The 25785-nt window shown below is 42.9% G+C and overlaps 1 protein-coding gene across 1 annotated transcript in view; it reads left to right on the top strand.

The window, feature by feature from the left end:
- The window catches only part of LRP1 (LDL receptor related protein 1), a 447299-nt gene that overhangs the window by 164371 nt on the left and 257143 nt on the right, over nt 1–25785 (top strand). Inside the window, exon 6 of the mRNA XM_040340947.1 lies at nt 2658–2921. Within this exon, the coding sequence (XP_040196881.1) occupies nt 2658–2921 (264 nt within the window). The remainder of the gene's footprint in view (nt 1–2657; nt 2922–25785) is intronic.

The raw sequence follows: 25785 nt of genomic DNA, 5'->3' as shown, positions 1-25785 counted from the left end.
AGCTCTCCCCGTTCTTCAGCTCCGGGGACCGATCGCGGGACTCCAGTGGCGATCTGGTCCCGCGGTCATGGAGCTTCGGACCGGGTCGCGTGCATGCGCCTGCGGCGCGCGCGTCCCCGCGGCTGGGCTTAAAGGGCCACATACAGGTACGTAGATGTGCCCAGCTGTGCCATTCTGCCGACGTATATGGGCGTGAAGGGGTCCTTAAAGCGGAGGTTCACCCATAGAGAACACATTTTCCCCTTAGATGAATGCTCGTTTTGTCTAGGGGAATCGGCTAGTTGTTTTAAAATATGATCCGTACTTACCGTTTACGAGATGCATCTTCTCCGCCGCTTCCGGGTATGGGCTGCAGGACTGGGCGTTCCTTCTTGATTGACAGTCTTCCGAGAGGCTTCCGACGGTCGCATCCATCGCGTCACGATTTTCCAAAAGAAGCCGAACGTCGGTGCGCAGGCGCAGTATAGAGCCGCACCGACGTTCGGCTTCTTTTGGCTACGAGTGACGCGATGGATGCGACCGTCGGAAGCCTCTCGGAAGACTGTCAATCAAGAAGGAACGCCCGCTCCCGAAGACCCATACCCGGAAGCGACGGAGAAGATGCATCTCGTAAACGGTAAGTACGGATCATATTTTAAAACAACTAGCCGATTCCCCTAGACAAAACGAGCATGCATCTAAGGGGAAAAGAGAAAAAAAAACGAATTCGGTGAATTCCCGCTTTAAGTGGTTAAGAGAATATGAATAACACCAAAACATTTCTTTCACTCGTGGTTAGGGTTTGTCTGAAGCCATTTATTATCAATCAACTGTGTTTATTCTTTTTAAATCATAATGACAACAGAAACTACCCAAATGACCCAAATCAAATGTTTACATACCCTGGTGATTTTTGTCTGATAACATGCAACACAAGTAGACACAAAGGGGTTTGAATGGCTATTAAAGGTAACCATCCTCACCTGTGATCTGCCTGTTTGTAGTTGGCGTGTGTGTATAAAAGGTCAATACGTTTCTGGACTCCTGACAGACCCTTGCATCTTTCATCCAGTGCTGCACTGACATTTCTGGATTCTGAATCATGGGGAAAGCAAAAGTATTGTCAAAGGATCTGCGAGAAAAGGTAGTTGAACTGTATAAAAAAGGAAAACGCACAAATAACTTCAGGTGAAATACAGGACTCTCTGAAAACATGTGGTGTGACTGTTTCAATATGCACAATAAGGAGGTACTTGAAGAAAGATGGGCTGCGTGGTCTAGTCGCCAGAAGAAAGCCATTACTATGCAAATGCTTACAATACACCAAACAGCACAGAGACCAGCCTCAAACCTTGTGGCACAAAGTCATTTAAAGTGATGAGAACAAAATCTTGCTTTTTTCCCCAATTCCATAAATGCTACATTTGGAGAGGAGTCAAAAAGGCCTATGATGAAAGATACACCATTCCTACTGTGAAACACGGAGGTGGAACGCTGATGTTTTGAGGATGTATGAGCTACAAAGGTACAGGAAATTTGGTCAAAATTGATGGCAAGATGAATGCAGTATGTTATCAAAAAATACTGGAGGAACATTTGTATTCATCAGCCAGAAAGCTGCGCATGGGACGTAATTGGACATTCCAACATGACAATGATCTAAAACACAAGGCCAGGTCGTCCTGTCATTGGCTACACCAGAATAAAGTGAAGGTTCTGGAGTGGCCACCTCAGTCTCCTGACCTCATTATCATTGAAACACTCTGGGGAGATCTCAAACGTGCAGTTCATGCAAGACAGCCCAAGAATTTCCAGGAACTGGAGGTTTTTTGCCAAGAGAAATGGGCAGCTTTACCATCTGAGAAGATAAAGAGCCTCATCCACATGTTAAATGTTAAAGGGGGCAATACACAGTATTAAGAACTGGGGTATGTAAACTTTTGATCAGGGTCATTTGGCTAGTTTGTGTTGTCATTATGATTTTAAAAAGACACAGTTGACTGATAATACATGGCTTTAGCCAAACACTAACCATGAGTGAAAGAAACGCTTTTGTGTTATCATTCATATTCTCTGAAAAATGGCCAAAAAATCATAAATTCTGCCAGGGTATGTAAACCTATGAGCACAACTGTATATTAGCGTGATCACTAAATTGTAGGACTGCATAAATATATGAATAAATAATAATTAGCATATTTGACACCCTTGGCAGTATAATTTTTTACTCCCTCATACTCTGCACAACAGCATTTTTAGAAAAACAATCTTGAAATTGTATAAATAGAAAAAAAAGCGGACAGTGAACATTTGAGGCTCCTTCTTGCACCCCTGAAAGTACCCTAAGGTTCCACAGGACCCTGACTGAAAAAGGCTACCCTACAGTTTCACAAATTTGGTCTGTGTCCACTTCCATTTACCATGTTATGCTGATGGCTCAGGCATTAGAGCATTAAATGCCTTCCATTAACTCCTAGGGGGTCCTTTCTAGCACTCAGGCCTGTACTGGGATGCCTTTCTTTTAATACATTTTAATTTTAATTGAACTATGTGACAGTCTTATGCAGATACACATACAGTAATGCTTAGTGTTTTTTTTCCTGCAAAGATGATTCAGTCTAGCTTTAATACGAACTGTTCCTACATTTTCAAATTTACTTATTTTTATTTACTTTTAGAACCAGTTGACAGGCCTACAGTCCTTCTTATAGCCAGCACTCAGAACATCCTTGCCACATATTTAAATGGAGCCCCTGTGCCAACTATCAACCCAACCAGCACCAAACAAACTACAGCTATGGATTTTAACTATGCAGAGGAGACCGTATGCTGGATACATATGGGAGACAGCCCTTCCCTGACCACCCTGAACTGTGCCAAGATCCCTAATCTGAAAGGCTTTGTAGAAGAGAGGACCATTAACATCTCCCTGAGCCTACACCGTAAGTATGCTTCTTGGGGGCCTCTGTGTTTACTCTGCATTTCAGAGTGAACTTATCTATGTCTGCTATAGTTTATCCAATATATATGTTCATTGGTATCTAAATTTAACATACCGGTAATTGAAAGTGCATCTGTGCTTTACTCACATTAGTGTTCACATTAATGCCAGGCTTGCCAGCTTCTGAAAAGTACTGCTGGGTATGAGGGAGCATTTGTCTCGCCCTTTTTTCCCTTTTACTGGAAATTTGCAATTGACTGCATAGACCCCAATGTCATTCTATGTGGTCATGGAGCCAGTCCTCGGTTCCATGTAAGCTCTGACTAGGACTGACTTGGAGCTTATACAGGGCTTTTCTAGGCTCCTGTGAATGAACATGAATGAACATGGTGGAGCAAAGGTGTAAAGTAAGTATAGGTTCCTGCGGGGATTGGTTTAAAGTAAATTTGTCACATCTTACACTTGCTCCATTATACAGTATCTGTATAAACCCTACCCCTTTATGGTTTTATAATGTTTCCATAAAGTCGTCATAATATTACTAAATTTTCCTGAGCATGTAAACAATAGCCTAATGGTTTTAACTAGGGTTGTCCCAATACCGATACTGAGCATTTGCCCAAGTACCTGTACTTGGGCAAATGCTCCCGATACTTCACCCGTTACCTGGACAGTCAGCGGTGATCAGAGCGTAGGGGAGGTACAAGAGTCTCCCCCCGCGGCTTTCAGCTGCTTTAGTGAAATCTATACAGCGGTGATCGGTGCTTATAACTCCCCCACACACGATCGCCATTGACTGTTGCTGTATCCTCCAGTTCCCCTCCATGCCCCCTCCGTTCTGCTGTCTCCCTCCGTTCTTCCTCCGTGTCACCCTCCAGTTTTCCTCCTTTTCCCCCTCCATGTCCTCCCCCTTCCTTTTCTGTATAAACAGAGTCAGTGATCACTGTAAAAAATCTAAAACATTTTAAAATATATATAAAACACTGTCACGTGACATTGAAAAAAATTCATTGGTTATCGGTATCGGTGAGTACTTAAAAAAAAAAAAGTGTCGGTACTTGGACTTGAAAAAGTGGTATTGGGACAGCCCTAGTTTTAACCATTGGCTGTTTAAAAAAAAGTATTTTCATTTTTTTGCAGCCAAATTGGGATAACGCCTACTTTTTATTTGTTGCATGTTCTCATTCACATAGCATAACTAAAAAAAAATTCTGCTTACAGGACATTTTTTTATTTTTTTTTATTTTTTAAATGAAAACTCCCAAACAGGATTCTTCCTCTGGAGTTAATGTTTACCATCTTTAACTCTGCCTGGACTGTAGTGGTAGCTCTCATTATCAGTTGTAAACTAGATTTAACCTCGTTCTGTCCTAGTAAAAGATCTAACAGCTGGGCTTCTGCACTATATGTGAATGAGGGGAAACACTGTGGAGTTGATATACTAAAGGCACTGAAAGTGCACTTTGATGTGCAGTCACTGTAGATCTGAGGGGAAGCTCTGCTGTTTTTAGTGCCCAATCATGTGCAAGCAAAAATTCTGTTTTTTATTTTCCTTGCATGTCCACCTCAGATCTACAGCGACTGCACTTCCAAGTGCACGTTCAGAGCACTTGTAGTGCAAAGTGGATTTGCCTTTAGTAAATAACTCCCTATATGTCTCATTTTGTCATTGGGAATAGATTGCATTTCCCCATTTCAAATTGTTCAGAGTAGCTTACAGTTTGCCTGAGGCCTGCTCCTGTGTGAATGGGAACGCATAACAAACATATAGTGGGGTTTGTACAAACTTAACCGCGAAAGAGGAAATACATGTTAAAACCTACTTTCTTGACTTCATAGCGCTTTTTATTTTTCTGGCAATGGGAAAATTCCTCAGCATTTATCACAAATCAAGTGGCTATTAGCACTGGCATGTTTATCCTTCTGTATTTATTGTAATATTTTATACACATGTAAAAATTAGGCTTTTAAAAGCATTCTAAAATGTGCTCCAAATGTTTTAAAGTGACACTGACGGTACAGGGTCACTTGTATCCAAAAGCATACCTGCTAAAAGAGGCACTATACCTGGATTTTCAGGAGCCCCGTCTTTAAATGCTGCTGCTTTGCTGAGGCCATTATTCAACCAGCTAGATAAGTCGATTACCCGTTTCCCCTGCCATATAGTGGTTCCCATTCCTCCTACCAGCATATATATCCTGTAGTGATGTCCACACTGGTGAGCGTAACCACAGCCTACAGGGATAACAAACCCAGAAGTGTGAAATACTTGCAGCGTCCATAGAGCAGTCCAGCATCAGCTTTTTAAGATGTGGACCACCAATATGGTAACTTTATTCCCTCCTTCTTTTAGCAGGTTTAGTTTTTGGGTAAGAACAAATCAGTGACAGGGTCACTTACAGCTCTAAGCAGTTTGATACAAATAGGTAGATTCACAAAGAGTTAGGCCGGCTTATCAGTAGATAAGCCGACCTAACTCTGAATCTAAGCCGGCGTTTGTTTAAGCGTATGCTCAAACAGAGATATGCTTAAACAAAGCTAAGATAGGCCGGCTTGCGCCGTTCTATCTTAGTTTGCAATTTTTTGGATGCCCGCTAGGTGGCGCTTCCATTGCGGTAGGCGTTGATTATGTAAATGAGCTTTTACGGCGATTCCCGAACGTACGCGAGCCCGTCGCAGACGATTAACGTAGTTTCCGTAAGGCCTTAGGCGGCCTAAAGTTATTCCACCTATGAGGTAGAATAACAATGTTAAAGTATGGCCGCCGCTCCCGCCGCGAGGTTCGAATTTTTTACGTTGTTTGCGTTAGTCGTCCGCGAATCGGGAGTTGCGTCATTTACGTCAGCGCGTCTAAATCAATAGGCCCGTACGGCGTACTTAGCCGCAATGCGCACTGGGAAATGTAGTCGCCCAGCGCATGCGCAGTGTTAAAAAAGGTCAAAAAACGTGAGGTCAAGCCTCATTTCCATACAACACGCCCCCCTCCAAGTCATTTGAATTAGGCGCCCTTACGCCCGCTCGTTTGAGGCTACGCCGCCGTAGATTAGCAGGTAAGTGGTTTGAAAATCACTACTAGCCTAGTTAATTTATGGCGGTGTAGCCTAAACAGGCTAGGCTAGGCCGTCCTAAATATAAGCCTTTCTACGTGAATCTACCTAAAAGTATCTGAATATATGTAGAGGTAACTAAACTTCTCCTATGTGAATAAAACCTCATCCTAGACCGTTATTGTTTTAGGAAATACTCTTTTTTATTAAAAAGTCTATTTTATGTATATTTGATTTTACTAAATTCCTAAACGATTTGTTTTTTGTAGATACTTGTTGATATTAATACAGCTGTTCTTCTAAATTGCAGATTAGCTCTACTGGGAATTTATATTCTGTTTAATGTCAAGCCTGGCTTTTGGCCATGGTACTTTTAGACTGCAAATGTACACTTATCATTTGTATGTATTTGACCATTTCAGTTGTTTGATTTTTGTGACCGTTGTGTCCCAGCACACAGACTTTTTGTGACCCAGTAATTCTCCCAGTTAAATGGAGATCATTTCTCAAGTTTGTGGATTTGGCTATGGAGCGAGTATATAGAAGAATGCAGGGCGTAACAAAAATTATGAAATAGTTGTGTGCAGGGAGACCGCTTTTTAAAATGGAATGAATAGTACGCCTTCTTAAAACGGAAGATATTTTACATGTTATTAATTTCAACACAGATCCAAATACCTTTTAGTATAATTAATTCAGTAAGCAGTATTGATATTACCGTTGAAAACTGTTATTTTCAGGAGTGAGAACCAATAACAGTTATGTCATGGAACACGTTCATTACAGCTTAGTGAGTTGAGCCTTTTTCTGTCATTATGACCCTGTATAAGTTGGCTGTATCTGTACTCCAGAACCGCTGACGGTCCAGCCGTGCCTATACAGAGTCCCTTGTATCCATTTGAATACAACGATTACAGACTTTTGTGGGTTTTCCACGTTGCAAAATAAAAAACAAAAGGCATAAGCAAAGCATTAATACATCGTCTTTAACAGAAGGTATCACTTCTAACACAGATTCAAAAACATGCATTTATTCAGCATTTTTGGGTAGTGAGTGGAAGAATGTAAAAACATGGAATATTTCCTGTGTTTGGTTGTTTTTGTATTTTTTTTTGTTTTTTATTAATGATTAGGCTTACTGGCAAATACAAACAACGGAACACAAACTCCTGCGCACGGGTGGGATGTTCAACACTTAGTCAATAATCTGCATACAGGTTTCCTTGAATGTCAAAAACAGTGGTAACAAAGGCCTTGCTGCCCTTTATGGATGGGGAGATCCTGCTAGAAAACAAGAAGGGAGAAAGAAAGGCGCACCAGCCTTGTGTACTACCATTTGACAATTTATTAAATAAAAAATAATATTGAAAACTACTCACAAACAAATGGTGATAAAAGGCTTGTCGCAAAATACCCCTCGAACCACACTCCGGAATGTAGGGGGGGGGGGGTTTGAGGTGCGTCACTGCTGGCTTATGCGTTTCGAGGCGTCAGGGGCCTCTTCCTCAGAGCCCAGCAGTTTATTTCATTGTTTGTGACAAGCCTTTTATCACCATTTGTTTGTGAGTAGTTTTCAATATTATTTTTTATTTAATAAATTGTCAAATGGTAGTACACGAGGCTGGTGTGCCTTTCTTTCTCCCTTCTTGTTTTCCGGCAAATACAGTTTAATAGTAAAAACGTATAGAGGAAAATCTAAAGTAAGATGTATATCAAGAGTTCTCTACAGTGGGGCGTGGCCAAGAGCGGCATGTGAGCGGACGTGTCTCACAGAGCTCCCAAACAGCACACTGCAGCGATCCTTCTCCCGGCCGAAATACCGATCGTTTCCGGAAACGGACACCACCCAGCTGTACATCAGCACTCGGTGCACGCAGCGACCTGCTTTCCAGCCCGATTACCGGTATGATGACCCGTAAACAGCTCAAAGGAGATGAGCTCCCTGATTTCCAAAATGGCGCCGCGGCGGCCTGGAAGACACGCGGAGACAAACGGGACCACGGTAAGATCCCCCCCAAGACACCTAAAGCCATGGGAAAAGAGGCCCCTAAGGACATGGTGTACTATGCACAAAAATTGAACGGCCTGGCTGACCGCCCCTCGGACGAGGAGTTGGACGCCACGCCTGATATATTTAATACAATGGCGCCGGGGCCTTGCTCTGCCCGGACTTCACAGGCCTCAGCACAAGTAACACATGCAGAGAGTGCAGGAGAGGAGGAGGAGGACGAGAGTGCTGAGCAACCCACACTGGCCCAGATACTACAGGCAGTGAATAAGTGCACGGCCACAGTGCAGACATTGCAGCAACACTTTGGGGGGCTGAAGGAGGAGGTGGGACTGATCCGACAAGACTTTCAAAAAATCAAAGAGCGCACCACTGTGGTGGAAAGTCGTGTAAGCGAGGTGGAGGACAGGATGGCCCCTCTTATTAGGGAACTGCAGGTCACGGCTAGAGTCGCGACAGCTAACGAAAGCCGTAATGAAGATATTGAAAACCGCTTGAGGAGGAGTAATATCCGCATAGTGGGCCTGCCAGAGAAGACAGAAGGCCGTGATCCCACTGCATTTGTGGAGACCTGGCTGCAAGAGGTGTTTGGCAAGGATGCCTTCACGCCCTTCTACTCAGTTGAGAGGGCACACAGAGTACCACCTAGGCCTCTCCCTCCTGGTAACCCACCACGCACCGTGCTAGCCAAACTGCTTAACTTTAAGGACAAGGAAATCATCCTGAGGCTGGCCAGAGAACGCCGCAATGTCCAATATAATGGAGTAAGGGTGTCATTCTACCCCGACTTCTCTGCGGAAGTACAGAGGCGCAGGGCCAAATTTGGAGAGGTGAAGAGGAGGTTGCAACGCCTGCGAGCCAACTACGCGATGTTATACCCTGCTAAGCTCCGGATTATTGCAGGAGGCAGGGCCCAATTCTTTGAATCAGCTACGGAGGCCTCATCCTGGCTGGACCAGAATGAGCATCAGATTCGACAAGCAGAGGATCCAGGTGCAGATGCGGACTGATGTGCTTCGAGTTTATGGACTGCAGAGTTTGATGGTAAGCCGGTTCATTTCCCCCTTTTTTTTTTTTTTTGTTTACCTACCATTGGACTGTGGGTCTATCTCTGTTATTACCCACATGGTCTAAGGACCGGGAGAACAATATATGCAGAATTCTTTTCTGCACAGGAACGGAGCGAACTGACTATTTTGCATTCTATTTCCTGATTTTGCCTGTTCCACATGCGATTTGGATCACGCGAGGAGTGCCCCTTGAGGCGCAATGTTGGGGCCACGGACTGCCTGTTGCGTCTGTGGCATATTAAGGGCAAAGGTTATGCCCGGCGGCTTTTGTCCGCAAAGTTGATAAGTTTGTTTTTTTGTCTGGTGCTGCTGACTCTGCTCCCCTCTTTTTTGGAAGCCGCTCTCTACTACCTACGCTCAGTGGAGCTCCCGCTCCGGACTTGTGCTACCTACCACGGAACTGTACCGGGCGAGGAGACACGGACTACTACCCTGCAATGGCCTACCTCTGACTATGTGGAGATGCCGACACAAGTAACATTTTTCTTTTTTTCTCCCTTTTTCAGTTTTGCCTTTTTAATTTTGAGCTCCCGAGAGCTTACCTGCTTTTCCTGGAAAACACTGTGTGACGTGACGCCATTGGGCGAGAGGGAAAGACACAGTGATCTAAGAGGCGGGTGGAGGATTGTTATGTCATGTATTGATATCATAATGAAGGAAGGATGTCTGGAATTGCTGTAGTCTCATGGAATGTGAGGGGCTTGGGAGAACCACTTAAACGTACTATGGTTTCCACCTCCCTTAGGAAGCACTTCCCGGCCATCTGCGTTTTGCAGGAGACACATTTAACTCCGGACACTAGGTCGTGGCTGGGATTTGCCTGGGCAGGTTGGACTTATCATTCCACTCACACCTCATATTCAAGGGGTGTGAGTGTATTGATACACAAATCCCTGGATTTTCACTGTATGGATTCTAAGATTGATCAGGAGGGGAAGATATGTGTTTCTGCTGTGTAGGGTATACCAACTGTCATTCATTCTGGCTGCAGTATATGTCCCTCCCCCATTCAGCCCGCAGATACTGAGGTCCCTCCTTGCTTTTCAGCTATCACATCCTGGAACCCCGCTAGTGGTAGTGGGAGATTTTAACGGGATAATGAATCCATATTTGGACAGACACCCCCCCCCCCGAGGGGACCCCCGGGGACGACTAGAACGGCCATGGCTAAGTTTATGGAAGAGGTGGGCTGGGTAGACCCCTGGAGACAAAAAAAAACCCTCGAGAGGCAATTCTCTTGCTTCTCCAAGACACATATGTCCTTGTCTAGGATTGACCTGTGCTTGTGCTCGGCGTCTGCCACACAATATGTTGAGGGTATACATTACCTTCCCCGGTGCGTCTCGGATCATTCCCCCGTTTTACTTTTTCTGAGGGTCAGGCCTCCTTCTACTCTTCCCAGAGCACCGTGGAAGCTTAATGCCTTTTGGCTCAACCTCTTCCCTTCTCATGAGAAAATTGAGAAGGACATAGTGGCTTACTGGCAGAGACATGCAGATCATCCTGCAACAGACACTGTTTGGGATGCTTTTAGTTTTTATTGCTGAGGTGAACGCCATAAAACACAACACGACCGAACAAAGGGACCAGGTAGCACAGATGGTGAAACGCTTGGAGGCGGAGTACATAGCTAACTCGAGGGAGGGCTCCCGGGAGGCGTGGATAGCGGCTCAGGACGCATTGGCTAGACTAGACGCTTCTAGAGCTGACAAAAAACGTTTTTTTTTCAAAAATGGCGTTCTATGAGGAGGGGGAGCAAACGGGCAAGCTCTTAGCCAAAATAGTTCAATCACAACAGACGTCCCCATCTATCGGAGCTCTTAGAACTGTGGGAGGTAGGTTGGTGAACACCCCCGACCTGGTAATGAGGGAACTGACCAGATTCTATGCCAGTCTATATGAATCGAAGCAAACACACACTGGAGAGGAGACTCGGGACTTTCTGCAGGGGATAGAGCTACCGTGTTTAACGGAGTCCCAGGCGGAGTCCCTTGAGACTCCCATTACCATTGAGGAGATGATAGAGGCAACCAATTCTTTCCCCAATACTAAGGCGCCAGGGGACGATGGCATACCAGTTGAAGTATACAAGCAATATGGGAGCGTTGTGCTCCCGAGGCTGCTTCAAACTTTGAACGCGGCCAGGGAGGCACGGCGGCTTCCAGACTCTATGAGACAAGCAAGCATAGTACTCCTGCTTAAACCGGGAAAGGATCCATTGGATCCTGGTTCCTATAGGCCAATCTCACTTTTACAAAGTGATATAAAAATACTAGCAAAAGTCTTGGCAACAAGGCTGAATAAGGTGATCTCGGCGATAATACACTCAGACCAATCAGGGTTCATACCGGAACGATCTACAGCTATTAACCTGAGGAGACTATTTGTAAACATGCAATCGACGGCGGATAATGGGGGGGATAGAGCATTGCTGTCTCTAGATGCCCACAAGGCATTCGACAGCATTGAGTGGCAGTACCTGTGGGCGACGTTGTCTAGATTCGGGTTCGGGCCTGTGTTCCAATCATGGGTGCGCCTCCTGTATGACTCCCCTCTGGCGGTTATTAGGGAGGAGGGCAGAGTGTCTCCTCCCTTCCCGCTACACAGGGGGACTCGGCAGGGGTGCCCTCTGTCACCCTTGCTATTCGCGGTTGCCATAGAACCGCTGGCGGCACTGGTGCGCTCTAACCCCCTAATCAAGGGATTTCAGTACGGATTAATACATGAAAAAATTATGCTCTACGCGGATGATACCATGCTACTACTGGGAGATACGTCGGGTTCTCTCCGGGAGGCAATGTCGGTGATTCAGACCTTCGGGTCCTTTTCGGGACTATTGATTGGACTAAGTCCGCAATTATGTTTTTGGATGCGTCGAATCCGCAGGATCGTACGCTGCGTGACATTCCGGTGGCGACTACATTTAAATACTTGGGCATCTGGGTCACCCCCCAACCGCTCGATTATGTCTCCCTAAATCTCACTCCCTTGATAGGCAGGATTAGAGACAAAATTAAGATATGGTCAAAATTAAAAATGTCCCTGGTTGGTAGAGTGAACCTCACGAAGATGGTATTTATGCCTCAGTTGCTGTATATTCTGCACAACACCCCCATGGTTATCCCTCTCAGGATTTTTAGAATTATTAACTCCCTGTTCAGAGCGTTTCTCTGGCTTAATAAACCCCCCAGGATTAAGCCAGAACAACTACAAAAGCCAAAGGAGGTGGGGGGGCTTGCTCTCCCAAACCCCTGGGTATACTACCTGGCATCACAGCTACAACATATAGCTCGGGCTATGAGTAAGGGAAGGGGAGACCCGGTGGTCGACATAGTAAATCACATGACAGGCATGGCTAATATGGTAACTGGTCTCGAGTCGCTGCAATGTGCTAAGTCCAATAAACTTTTCCCTACATATGCATTAATGCAGAAAGTCTGGAATAAAACCCGCCAATTACAAAACATAGAGGGGTTTACCGGTCACAGTCCAATTTGGAACAACCGATACTACGAGGAACTACTGTCCCTGACCTGTGGTGAGCAGTGGAGGAGGTATGGGGTTACACACTTGGTGCATATCTTCTCTGGGGGCCGCCTGCTTTCTTTTGCAGAGCTCCGAGAGAAGTTTGATCTTCCCCAGACCATGTATTTTCCCTACTTACAGTTGAGACATGCCATCAGGGCCCAGGCTGGAAATAACCCTTGGACATTGTCCCCTTCCCCGATCTTCCACTTTATGACTGGGATAGCTAGCTTCAGGGGCTTGATCTCAAGCTTATATGCCATGCTACTGACAGCCGTGCTGCCGGCCCTTCCCTCTAGGGTGGTGGACTCCTGGGAAAGGGATGTGGGTGTTTTTGAGGAGGAACAATGGGAAGAAGCATTATTGGCTATACAGGGAGCCTCGCTCAACGTAGCACACCGTTTGTCACAACTGTACATTGTTCTACGGGTACATTTTACCCCGGCCAGATTGCGTAAGATGGGGCTGACTGAGGATGACAACTGTCCTAGATGTGCTAGGGACCATGGTGACCTCATCCATTTAATGTGGCGGTGTCCCAAGCTGCATCTATACTGGACGGGGGTTCTCACAACACTAAACAGGGTATTCATGATTCAAATACCCCAAACCCCTAAAGTATGTATACTGGGTATTATAGAAGACATACCGCTGGAGGATAACCACAAAAAGGCAGTTGGTAGGGCCCTTTTCCAGGCCCGCAAACTAATCCTAAGGCACTGGAAGGACGCAGAGCCTCCAGGGTTGGGAGAGTGGATAGCCCAGATGGGATCCACTCTACAGGCAGAGAAATACATATATCAGCACAGGAAAAGGTGGGGCAGGTTTGAAAAGTTGTGGTCCCCCTGGCTGAATTCCCCGGGTTTAGCTCCACTCGAGTTGGTGTTGGACAGATTACTAATGTAAGAGGTCAGGGGCAAGGACTTAAGACTGGATATGGGGCACTCTGCAGGGGAGGGAGAGGGCAGGGAACAGCACCCACATGTATAATGGAGTGGGCCCAGAAATGTGGGAGCTTGATGATACTCCTACACTGCCTTTTATGTAAAATGAGTTGGTCTAGTGGGCAGAGAAGGTAGCATTCCAGAAGTTTATGTGTGGATTGTTCTTCTTGTTATTTTATTATTTTACGCTTATGCATGGATGTAATACAGAGACTGAGAGATGAAACTGATGCAATATTTGTAACCATGCATGAATATACTATTCAATAAACATCCTTTTTTGAGGAAAAAAAAAAAAGAGTTCTCTACAGTGCTTACTGCCAATGAAGAAGGGAATAATCAAAATAACCATTCAAAAGACAGACACTCTATCACCTCACACATGAACAATATTAGAATGTTTAAACAGGGAAACCATTGGGAATTTTGGGTCCCCTTACACAGCTTTAGGCATGACCCCTATTGAGCAGAGAAACAGGGACAGGGGGCGGGGGGCTGGGTGCTCACCTCTCTCCTGCCACAAGCAGAGAATGGGGGGGGGGGGGCTCGGTGCTCACCTCTCTCTCCTCTCCTGCCACAAGCAGAGAACGGGGGGGGGGTGTTATGCCAAAAATCTGCAGTCCTGCTGCGGGCCCCTGGGTACTTTCGGGCCCCTTACTAGTGTAATGCCTGTACCTCCCTGATGTCGGCCCTGTGTTTTTAAATGTTGGGTGGAAAAGTTGACAATAGCCCATACATGTTAACTCCAAACTTATGAAATTTGGGAAAAAGGCTTCTGAACAGAAACTCAAAAAGATGTGATATATGGTGCAGTTTGATAGAAAAGCTAGAAAAGACCAGGTCATTGAAAAGTGATTCCTTGCGTATGTCGATTTCATGGCATGCTCCACCTTACTACAGCTAGCAGATGCTTGGCAAGGTTCAAACAAACAATATTCCAGTCCTAATGGCAGCAATTGTAATTCATCCAAGAAATGTTCAGGCCTACTTATCAAGTGTTGTTGACCTAATATAATCAAATACAGGTTAATATGTGCTTTTAAATGTGTCCAGCCTGGGAAGTAATAGTCATAATGGCTTTAGCAGTCCATTGCCCAATGTACCCAACAGTTGGCCTCATCAAGCGATCCAACGCGTATGGTGTCCTTGGATTTCCAGATTAGTGTCTTCCATATGTCTTATTTGTAAGTGATATGGCTTCTAGCCGCCTTCACCTGTTGGTACAATACCCATGTCTAGTGCCTCAGTGTGATGCAGGTACTCTCCCACTGGTGTGTTGGAAATATACAGGGAAATTAGCCATTTCACTAGCAAAATGTTATATTAACAAAATAGGTGAAAACCTTTAAGCAGAACTCCAGGAACCAAAAAAAATAACCCTGTAAAACAAAGGCATAATGAACTAGTATGCATCGCATACTAGCTCATTGTGAAATATTTACCTTAGATCGAAGCTGTTGCAGCAATCTTTGTACACTGCTGTGACCGGCGACATGTCTCCCTGGAGTTATTTCCAGGTTTGTGGGCTCCGGCGCTGTGATTGGCGAGGATGTCACTCATGGGAGCTGCCGGTCACCGCACGCTGCTGAACAAACCGCACGTGCAAGCCGTTTCTTCAGTGTGCATGCGCCAATGATGTATATGGTAAATATCTCCTAAACCATACAGGTTTAGGAGATATTTACAGAACCTACAGGTAAACCTTATTCTAGGCGTACCTGTAGGTACACGTGGTGTAACAGGGTTTACAAACACTTTGAGAGCACCACCTAACTCCCAGCATGCCTTGAATGTAATTGTTTTGAGAAACCGTTAATACGATAGGTTTAGTTCCACTTTAACCTACTTTAAACACAAATTAAACACAAATGGTTTACATATGCAGATGTATTCTTGAAGAAATGGCAGATAGAATAAGCTTTTCATTGCTCTCCAAGGGAACTGATTCATATTTCTGGTAAGATCACTGACCAAGGATGAAACGGAACACTTCGTTCTGCAGTCAGCACCGTTGTGGGCTTCTGTATCTCAGTGAATTGACCATTTATTAGTTTCTTGTATGGAACAGTTGCTTCCTGTAAAGATCATAAAAGTAAATATAAAAGTACAGCTGTGCTCTAATCTGTATAGAGGTGAAATATTTTAGTGTACACATCAGTCTTTGGTTTATTTAATGTACCTGGCAAAAATGTGACCTCTTAGTTGAATGAAGGTCTTCATATTTAATGCATTAAATCACATGATATTAGGATCATACCCAACCACATGAAATTAGGATCAGCTTTCTACATAGAGTTATCCAACACATGAAAATGGGATCTGGGATTAGAGTATGAAAACCCTAAAGCCCTGTACACACGATTGGTTTTTCTGATGAAAACGGACGAATCGATCGTGTGTGGGCCCCATCAGTTTGTTTTCCATCGGTGAAAAAAAAATAGAACATGTTTTACAATTTTTTCCTATAAATAAAAAAATTATAGAAAAAAATGATCGTCTGTGTGGAAGTCCATCGGTCAAAAATCCATGCATGCTCAGAATCAAGTGGACGCATGCTCGGAAGCATTGAACTTAATTTTTCTCAGCACGTCGCAGTGTTTCATGTCACCGCACTGGACACGGTCAGATTTTTGACCGATGGTGTGTAGGCAAGACTGATGAAATTCAGCTTCATCGGATATCCGACGAAAAAATCCATTGGATTAGATTCCATCAGATATCCGATCGTGTGTACAGGGCTTTACAATGCACTTCTCTTATTTGCTCCCTATGAGTCTATGCAATGTACCATTGCACACGTGTTGTTGTTCTGTTTGAGAAGTACAAAAAAATGACTGAATTGCATTACAAAAAAAAAATCGCATTCTATTCAGTGGTGCCCGTTCTCATCAATGCAACTCGGCACAATTTTGGAAAAGGTTCATGTGCTGCTTTGGTGTGATTTACAGTGCAACCTGATCCCATAGAATATGTAAAAATGCAGTCAAGTTGCACCAATGTCGCACTATTAAAATCTCATTGAAAAGCGTGGCAAAATCTCATCGCAGTAGTGTAAACCTAGTCTAAATGTGATTAGTGATAGCATAAGCAGAGAAATAGAGAGATGGTCATAGCACAAGATTGCTTATTCCTTAGGCCCCTCCCACACTGAGGCGTATTTCAGGCGTTTTAGCGCTAAAAATTGCACATAAATAACGCCTGAAATAATCCTGCCCCAGCATTCTCAATGTGAAAACCTGAGGGCTTTCACACTGAGGCGATGCGCTGGCGGGAGGAAAAAAAATTGTGCCGCTATACCGCCACCGCACCTCCCCTGCCCAGTGTAAAAGGGGCCTTAGGGATTTACTCAGAATTTGGATCACTTTCAGACTTCATCACAATTGCTTAGTTTACTAGATAACAATAGTAGATCACTCAATGCTTGTACTTTCTGCCTCAATTTGGTCTTTAATGGGCTACTTCATGAAAAACTTCTTTATTTGATTGACTGAGGAATATTCTACCTTGTGCCAAGTTTTGTATTGATGGTTAGGGTTTCAACGCTGGATTTGTGGACAGGTAAGTGTCCCAATATTAAAAGTCAGCAGCTACAGTATTTTTCTGAAGGAGCCTGGAGCTCCGTTTTAAGTAATACTTACCTTCTGATCAGTGCAAAAAAAATATGCTATACACATGTTTACAATAGCACCTGGGTACAGCAGCACACAGCCATTCTGGTCTATGGGGGGCTGTATACTGCAACTGTGCTTCCCGGGCAGAGGAAAAATGCTGGCATTTACATTTGAAGGGGTGCAGCCACCCATCCACTCATTAGGGAGGGGGGCTATTTGGAAGTGAACCTGGCCTTTAATATTGCTTTTCAAAAATACCTTAAAGCATTTAACCATGTTAAATAAGTCCTGTAAAATGTGCTCTCTTTGCAGCATGTTGTTTCTCCAGTACTATGGGTATACTTTAACATTAAATTCAAGCAAGATTCCAATTTTATTGGTATTGTTTTCTGTACATTTGTAAGACCTGTGTGGGGCCTGTACAAGTAAAGAATTATTTATAGCACGCCGGCTTTGTTTCTAAGGGCCAAGGCTACAAAGTAGAGGCATTAGTGATCTAAATGCACAAGGCTGTAGGGCTCCCCAGCTGTGCTTTCTGCAAGAGGGTTTAAATGCCAGATCTGATGTGTCATTGGCCTCTGTGCTACTGGCACAGTATAGAGACAGTCTGTACAGACAGCAGCCGAAGACTTCAGCGATGATTTAAACTGAAGCTTAGTCATTTAGAATACATTTCAGAACTTTACACACGAGCGCAGCCAAAGTCAGCTATGGGAGGACATGTAGAAAAGAGCAGTCACAGCAACAGCCAGGAATGTCTACACTTGAGAAAGAGAAGTTGAACACAGATAATGATGGTATTAAGTGCAGTCTCATACCAACGTGGTCTGACTTCTCTTTTTTTTTCTTCTTCTAATAAATCAGCTTAAAATCATTTAACTATTATGTCTCTATACCCTGTAAACAGTAATTTCAGCAAAACATTTTTTTTCATTTAGTGACCCTTTAACCTCTTGACCACTGGGCACTTAAACCCCCTTCCTAACCAGACCAATTTTCAGCTTTCGGTGCTCTCACAATTTGAATGACAATTACTCAGTCATACAACATTGTACCCATCTGAAATTTTTGTCCTTTTTTTCACACAAATAGAGCTTTCTTTTGGTGGTATTTGATCACCTCTGCGGTTTTTATTTTTGCGCTATAAAAGAAAAAAGACTGATTTTATGTAAATTTATGTAAAATTATGTAAAAATAAAAAATAAATTCTAGTTTGTCATATTAGCAGGTTATTTCTCACACACAGCATATGCATACCACAAATTACACCCCAAAACACATTCTGCTATTCCTCCCGAGTATGGCGATACCACATGTGTGAGACTTTTACACAGCGTTGCCACATACAGAGGCCCAACATGCAGGGAGCACCATCAGGCATTCTGGAGCACCAAGGCAAATTTTGACATTTCTCTCCTACATGTAAAAATCATCATTTATGTGCTAAAAAATTACAAAGAACCCCAGAACATTATATATGCTTTTTTTTTCAAAGACCCTAGAGAATACAATGGCGGTTGTTGCAACTTTTTATCTTGCACGGTATTTTCGCAGCAATTTTTTGAACGCGTGTTTTTTAAAAAAAAAACAGTTTTGTGCTATAAAAAAAACAAAAAAAACCAGTAAAGTTAGCCCAATGTTTTTGCATGACAGTTCTTTGCCCCTTGTTTTTTCTACTACATCTAAATGATTTTGTATTAATAAATAATACTTGCGGCATGAATAGTGAAAATTAACATTGAATGAAAATGTGCAAAGCATAAAACAGATACAGTTCATCTAAAAGTAAAAAAATAAAAAGTAAGGTAAAATTTAGATATTACCATGGAGAATAAATTATTTTACTATACATACTTTTTACCTTTTAGGGTTTAATATTATTACCACACCTTCCACAACCTGCATTGTGTTTATTTGCAATGCACTTTATTTGATTTTTTGCATGCAGCTGTTGTACATAGCATGCTCTCTCTACTGATTGAAAAATAAAAATATATTTTTGGGAGAGCATGCTGATTTTTATGAAAGAAACGATTTTAAAAATCTTCAAATCTTCATAATTTTGACTAAGCATCAGTTTGAACCAATGGCTGAGCATGATTCATGTATTGTAATGTCGGTGACCTGCCAGCAGGGCATTGTTTCAGAAAGGGTTAGTCAGAATTTGACTTTGGCATTGACTAGTATGTAAAAAAAAAAAAAAAAAAAAAAGGCAAAGATTTTCTTTTCTTTCCATTGGCTAGCAGAAAGATACGACAGATGAGTGTATGTCTTCTGTAATTTTACCGTGCCTGTGGATTTGTAGCTATTAAGATTTTACCAGTCCAATAGTGGTGTTGATCTAGCCGAATATTTGAGGTGGAGGAAGACAACATCCTTCAGTGTGGCTGAGCTATGTATAGCGTTTGTGTATTATGGTGACACCAGAAGCTAGTAAGAGCTGGGGACAATCTGCAGTTGATTAGCAAGGAATGCAGGCTTCCCTGCTGCTAAATGGTAATCGTCCTGCATGCTTTTGCAGCAAAACGAGTCCCTTTATCTGTGTTTTATATAAGATTTTTAGTATTGATCATCTTTTTCAACAAACTATGTGCACTGATTAGCTAGTTGTTATAGTATTTAGGCTGTTTTAAGTTACTTTGTAAAAAATAAACAAAATAAAAACTCTACCAGTCGATCGTGTCAAGATTACTGGTAGATCACCTGGGCTTGCCGACCTGCTGACACATGTCCTGCCCTGGACAAACATTCAGGGAGGTGAACTACTTCCAGGCATAATGCTCCCAGCCGGCACCAGCAGTGGAGGCATCAGCGGTGGCATCAGCCCGCCAAATGAGCCAAGGCCTCTGCTAAAGTTCCAGCAGGAATTTCAGCATGCAGTGCACATCACTCCACCTGTGTCCTGTCAGAAAGCCGCTCCCCATCAGTTCCGGCACGACCATATTGGTACACCCTGCACTCGTCCTCAGTAATCCTACAGTCAGAAGGCTGCAAGTGGACATCTTTTTACACCATCTGAAGTCTTGCATTTCTCACTTAGTTTTACCAATAAACTGAGCTTATATAGTGAAGTACAGTATTTGGAAATCTGTGTGACTGTTTTGATGTTGAATTTTAAACGCATCAGCAAGCTTACTGATCTCACAGGTTTGCTAATCTGACAGAACACCACTGCTTTTAAAATTCAACATAAAACAGTTTGACAGATTTCTTAATACTGGATTTCACTATATAAGCTCAGTTTGCTGGTAAAATAAGGGTGAAATGCAAGACTCTGGTGGGTGTAAAAACATTGGCGACTTCAAACTGTAGGCTTGCTGTGGATGAGTGCAAGGTGTACCAAGATGGCTACAACGGAACGTCACTAAGGTTGCATTTTCTGATGGGTAGCAGCTTTCTGATGGAACACCAGCCGAGTCTGGTGGCCGTGGCCCGTGGGATCCGAGCCGCACTGTGCAGGTTAGTGTCACTAGGCACCATAGGAGACCGCAATGGCCACAAGTTATATGGACACAAGTAGTTATATGGACACAATAGCATCTGTATGCTGTTGTGCCCCTATAGATGCACAATAGAAGCTATATGGACACAACAGCATAAATTAATTATTATGCCTGTATAGATGCTGTTGTGTCCATATAGCTGCTATTGTGCATCTACATGGGCAGAACAGCAGCTATATGGGTACAGTAGTAGCTATATGTGCCCAGTAATCTTTTAACTTAATCGGTGTTCAAGTAGATCTCCATTTCTCAAAGGTTGCCTACCCCTGCTTTAACATATATAAGGGAAAAAAGACAATGCATCATAAAAAGGCAATACACACCCATTTACTACATTTGTCCCAAGTATTAATATTCCACAATGGTCAACATAAATATTGGCTATGGCATGTTTCAGAAATCATCGTAGTCTTTTATGTGTTGAAAATTATTTTAAAATGTTGACAACCATACAGCTCATTGCTCTATTCACTGTAAAATGGTCCACGCTTTTTACACACACATTTCTTTAAATAGGGATACATATGTTGTCACTGCCCTCTTGTCATCTCGTCTATCACGAACGAGAGGGCGATCATGATAGGCGGAACACTGAACACAGTGTTTGCTGGGAAACCGAGTGTTCCGCCTATCACGGAACAGCACAAGGAGTAGCACAAGTTTTTAAAATTACACGGCCGCCGTCTGAATATGTCACGGACTCGGGTACACAGATCGGATTCTGCAATGGGCATGGTGAGTTCAGGCGGCAATGTACGCTGACTCGAGTATAAGCCGAGGGGGTCATTTTGAGCCCAAAAAAAGGGCTGAAACTTGGCTTATACTTGAGTGTATATACGGTAATCACTATTGATTTTAAGAGCACAGTTCACCTTGGTTCTTAATCAAGACATATATGACATATACAGAACACAGAAAGGTCCCAACGATAGAAAATGTGCTTCTGTAAAAGGTTATTACTGCAAAGATGAATTCAACATCCACAAGAGTAGTATAAGAATCCCACCTTGTATAAACAAAAGAGTCTTCTCTGATGGTCAGAAAAGCAGAAGCCGCCCACCATCGCTGCTGCCATAAAAACCATCAGGACACATGCAGCCAATACATGCTTGGTAATGAAAGGCTGCTTGCACCCCCAGAAAATGGGGGTTAAAAACAAGCTTCTTGCTTTTTGAAACGCAAGAAGAAAGAGAGGTAGACTGTCAAAGATTAAATAGTAAATGTAAAACACAAGGAGTAAGCTTTCATTGGAAGCAAAAAATAGATTGCCATGAAACAGACATAGGAAGAGAATGTGGTATAGCTGACATCAAAGTATTGTACACCCTTATTTCAGATAAAGCCTATTATCAAAGGGAAAGACATGCTTATAAGGTGGCAACAAAAAGGCAAAACAGCTGCTCTTAAAGCAGAGGGAAAAGATTACAAAGCATCCTTCTGCTAAAAGGAAATCATGTAAAACCAAGAATAGAACCCCTGGTCCCATCTATTAACTTCCATTAAGTTAAATTAGAGGGATAATGAAAGATTCGAGTACTTGGGTGAGACTGTTTTTTAATCTGTTTTCAGGATGCTTCCCTATTTAAAGAGATGAAATCTCTTGTTTTTCTGTTTTTCTGATATGGTCATGCCCTTTAGCTCAAGTACCTGGTGTTCATAGGAAACAAAATGCATCTTCTCAAGTTTCTCATAGTCCACATTCTCAATCTGCTTGCTTTGCTTAATGGCCAGCTTAAAGTTTACCTTTCAATAAAGTCTGCATGAATAAATTCCTGATATTTCACAATATAAAGGAAACGTGTATATATATATATTTATATTTTTTTCATAAAATCTGTACCTTTTAGTCTTTAAAGCCGAAATATGGTTTTTGGACTCCCCGGGCCCTTTTGAAAATGTCCAGTGTTTTGCGTGCTTGGAGATTATAGCAGACCTCTCTCCCAAACAATGTTAATTTTGTTGATGAAAATATTTTCATCATGCTTTTCGTCAGCGGCATGTTTCCAGTGACGAAAACTAAATTAAAATCAATTCCAATTTTCGTCAATTGACAAAAACTATGACAAAAATCAATTCCAATTTTCGTCAACCAAAAAAAGGAAAGGAAAATGTGAGGGAGGGATGTTTACCCGTGTGAACCTCTGGTTTCCCTGGAGTTCTGCCTGTAAAGCAGGTGAGTGTTTCCCCTCCCAGCAAGCAAGGTAGCAACCATAGTGTGGTTAGTGGTGTAGGGTGCTAGCACTGTGCAACATTACAGGCCTCCTCAGATGACCATCCAGAGCACTGTGTGTGCCATTACATGCCTCCTCAGATGCCTGTCCAGAGCACTGTGTGCATTGCAGGCCTCTTCAGTTCACTGTCCAGAGCACTGTGCAGCATTTACAGGCCTCCTCTTCAGACAACCATCCAGAATACTGTGTGCATTTCAGGCCCCCTTAGACAACGGCCCAGAGCACTGCGTGCACTACAGGCCTCCTCAGACCATCCAAAGCACTGTGTGAATTACAGGCCTCCTAATATTGTCCAGACCTCTCTATATTCTTGTAAGGGAACTTGGTTTTATTTATAAAGACGTTAATGACTATATAGTTGCAGTTTGTTCAAAACTTAATACCATAAAATATCAAATGTTGGTTGATTTTAATCCAGGAATATTATAATAAGTTTGGAAATTCTAGAGAATTAAATAATGCATTACAAATTAACTAACTAAACCCTTGAATTTTTGTCAACTAAAATGATTATAGTTGACTATAGTAGACTAAATGGCATTTTAGTCAAGAATATGACTAAAACTAAATCAAACTTTGACGTAAAAAATTAACACTGCTCACAAAGTCTCCACCTCCAGCGATGTGTTGTCTGTGCTACCATATGTTGCTCTGTGTTCACTGCCATCACCTTCTAGCTGTTTTTTTCTGGGCGTGAAGACACCTACAACATGTCAAGATAATACTTCGGGCTTTGCACAGTGTTCCAGGATGATATCATCAGTCTGTTTCAGGTAGGAGGAAAATTTCCTTTTCACCTCTCTCCCAGTGATCAGACTGCAAAATTGTAACCTTGTCAGCTGTTTGTGAACGCAGCCTAAAACGGCACAGGCACCAGGATTTGCACCATTGTATTATGTTTGAGCCAGCATCTCGGTACATGAGGAAGACATTGATCCTGGATAGTGGCTGAACAAGGGTGGCTCTGTCCTTTTAGGAAAAAAATTAGCATTTGGAGGTATTGTTAGGGGAAGTTCTGTGAGAGGAATAAAAACATTGTTGCTGTGTTTGACTGTTGTTTTACCCACATAAAACGAACAGCATGAGCAGCAATTTACATAGAGAATATTATGTTACAGTTAATACTCATGTATTTGGCAGTACTCAAATTATGCTTTCAGTGAGACATGGAGAAGCAAGACATACCGGAAATGGGCAAGCAAGTCTATAGTAGAAATGAGCTCGAGCATCCTCTGAACTCCCCTATAACTCAAACTTCAAACTCTCCTACTTTTTTTGTACCTCAAAGAGCTGTGGGCCAGGTCAATCCCTACCTCACAGCTTCCATAATCTCTGAGGCATGAAATGACCCAGCCCACAGCTCATTGGAGTACAAGAAGAGGGTGTGTGGGTTACAGATGAGTTCAGAGGATGTCCAAGTCATCTCTAGACTATACACACTAGACTAGGGTTTTTTTTTTCTTTTTTTAATAAATGTGTGCATTCATAATTTTATTATGTATCTACAGGGGAGTTTTAAAATGTTGATTGGCTGTAAGCTACAAAGAAACATCCCCCTTTAAAATCCTCTGTATGGTTAAGCTTATTAATTCTGTGTAAGCATTTCATAAGATGATGCCTAGCCCATCATGGTGCTAAACTCCAGGAATTTTAACATAACTTCCAAATCAGATTCTTTCCGGGATAACCTCTTTAACACTCTCTGGGGAATAAAGGGCTTGCTTTATAAATCAGGCACACACTGTAAGCCAAATCTACTTACTTAGGCCTGTGCTGTGACGGACAGCTTAGTAGTTAGATAGATGCTAAGTACCTTCCTTCATGTCCTGGAAATGCACTTTTAGTTCATTGCTGCAATTCTGTAACCAGTGTGTATAGTGTCCTGCTCTTTGTGAACTGTTCTCGACAACTACTTGGTCTGCAGAAATGAAATGTATAAATCTATGTAAAGTGCTGTTTTTTTGTTGGGAATGGTAGATGGATACACACAAAAAATCAATATCTGCATTTTACAATAAGTCTAGTAGTAGCTTCTGGATGATTGAATTGACCCACTCATGTTGGTACGTTCTTCAAGACCTCATAGTTTTAATGCCTTCATGGGCTTTAATTCCCATTTGTATAAGCCCTAAGATGGAGGGTAATTGCCAAATTATTTCATGGTGGGTTTTAATGGTACAGTTCAGGAGGCTGCCACTGTTTTCTCTGCACTGTTGAGTATTCTAATTACATACAAGCCCTATATCTTGTGACAGGTTCTTTATTTAAAAATATGTATACTGTTTGACTGTAACTTGTCAGTTGAGCACAGCTACATTATTTCTAATGTAAACCAAATGTCAGGGCAAAAAAAGAAAAAAACTTTTAATATCTCAATGTTGTATTTCTTTAAACATACTGTACTGTAAATACAGAAACCATGTTGATCTAGTTTGCTCCTGAATTCTGTGTGAGCGGACAACAAAGTCCCTTGGCTGCAATGAAATTCCAACCAGCATTGTCATCCCTGCCTGTTCTGAACCACAGAACTCCACATGCATGCATTGATTTCTTTGCCTGAAAAACAGTGGTGCGTCCTTGCTCTATGGTTCCTGCTCACACAGTGGCCCAGATTCAAGAAGCACTTGCGCCCGCGCAACCATAGTTGCGCGGCGCAAGTGCTTACTTGCTCCGGTGTAACGAGTGCTCCTGATTCAGGAACCTCGTTACACCGAATGCAGCCTAGGATGTGACAAACATAAGCCTCCTTATGCCTTCACATCCCAGGCTGCATTCTTGCGTTGGCCGCTAGGGGGCGCGGCCTTTGTGATCGGCGTGTAGTATGCAAATTGCATACTACCACCGATTCACAAAAGTTGCGCGGGCCCTGCGTACGCAAGGTACGGAGTTTCCGTACGGCGCCTTTAGCATAAGGTTGCTCCTGCTA

The sequence above is a fragment of the Rana temporaria genome, chromosome 2 (assembly GCF_905171775.1).
Source record: "Rana temporaria chromosome 2, aRanTem1.1, whole genome shotgun sequence".
Classification (NCBI taxonomy): domain Eukaryota; kingdom Metazoa; phylum Chordata; class Amphibia; order Anura; family Ranidae; genus Rana; species Rana temporaria.
The sequence above is the reverse complement of the archived record's forward strand: the minus strand, read 5'-3'. Positions and strand labels throughout refer to the sequence as shown.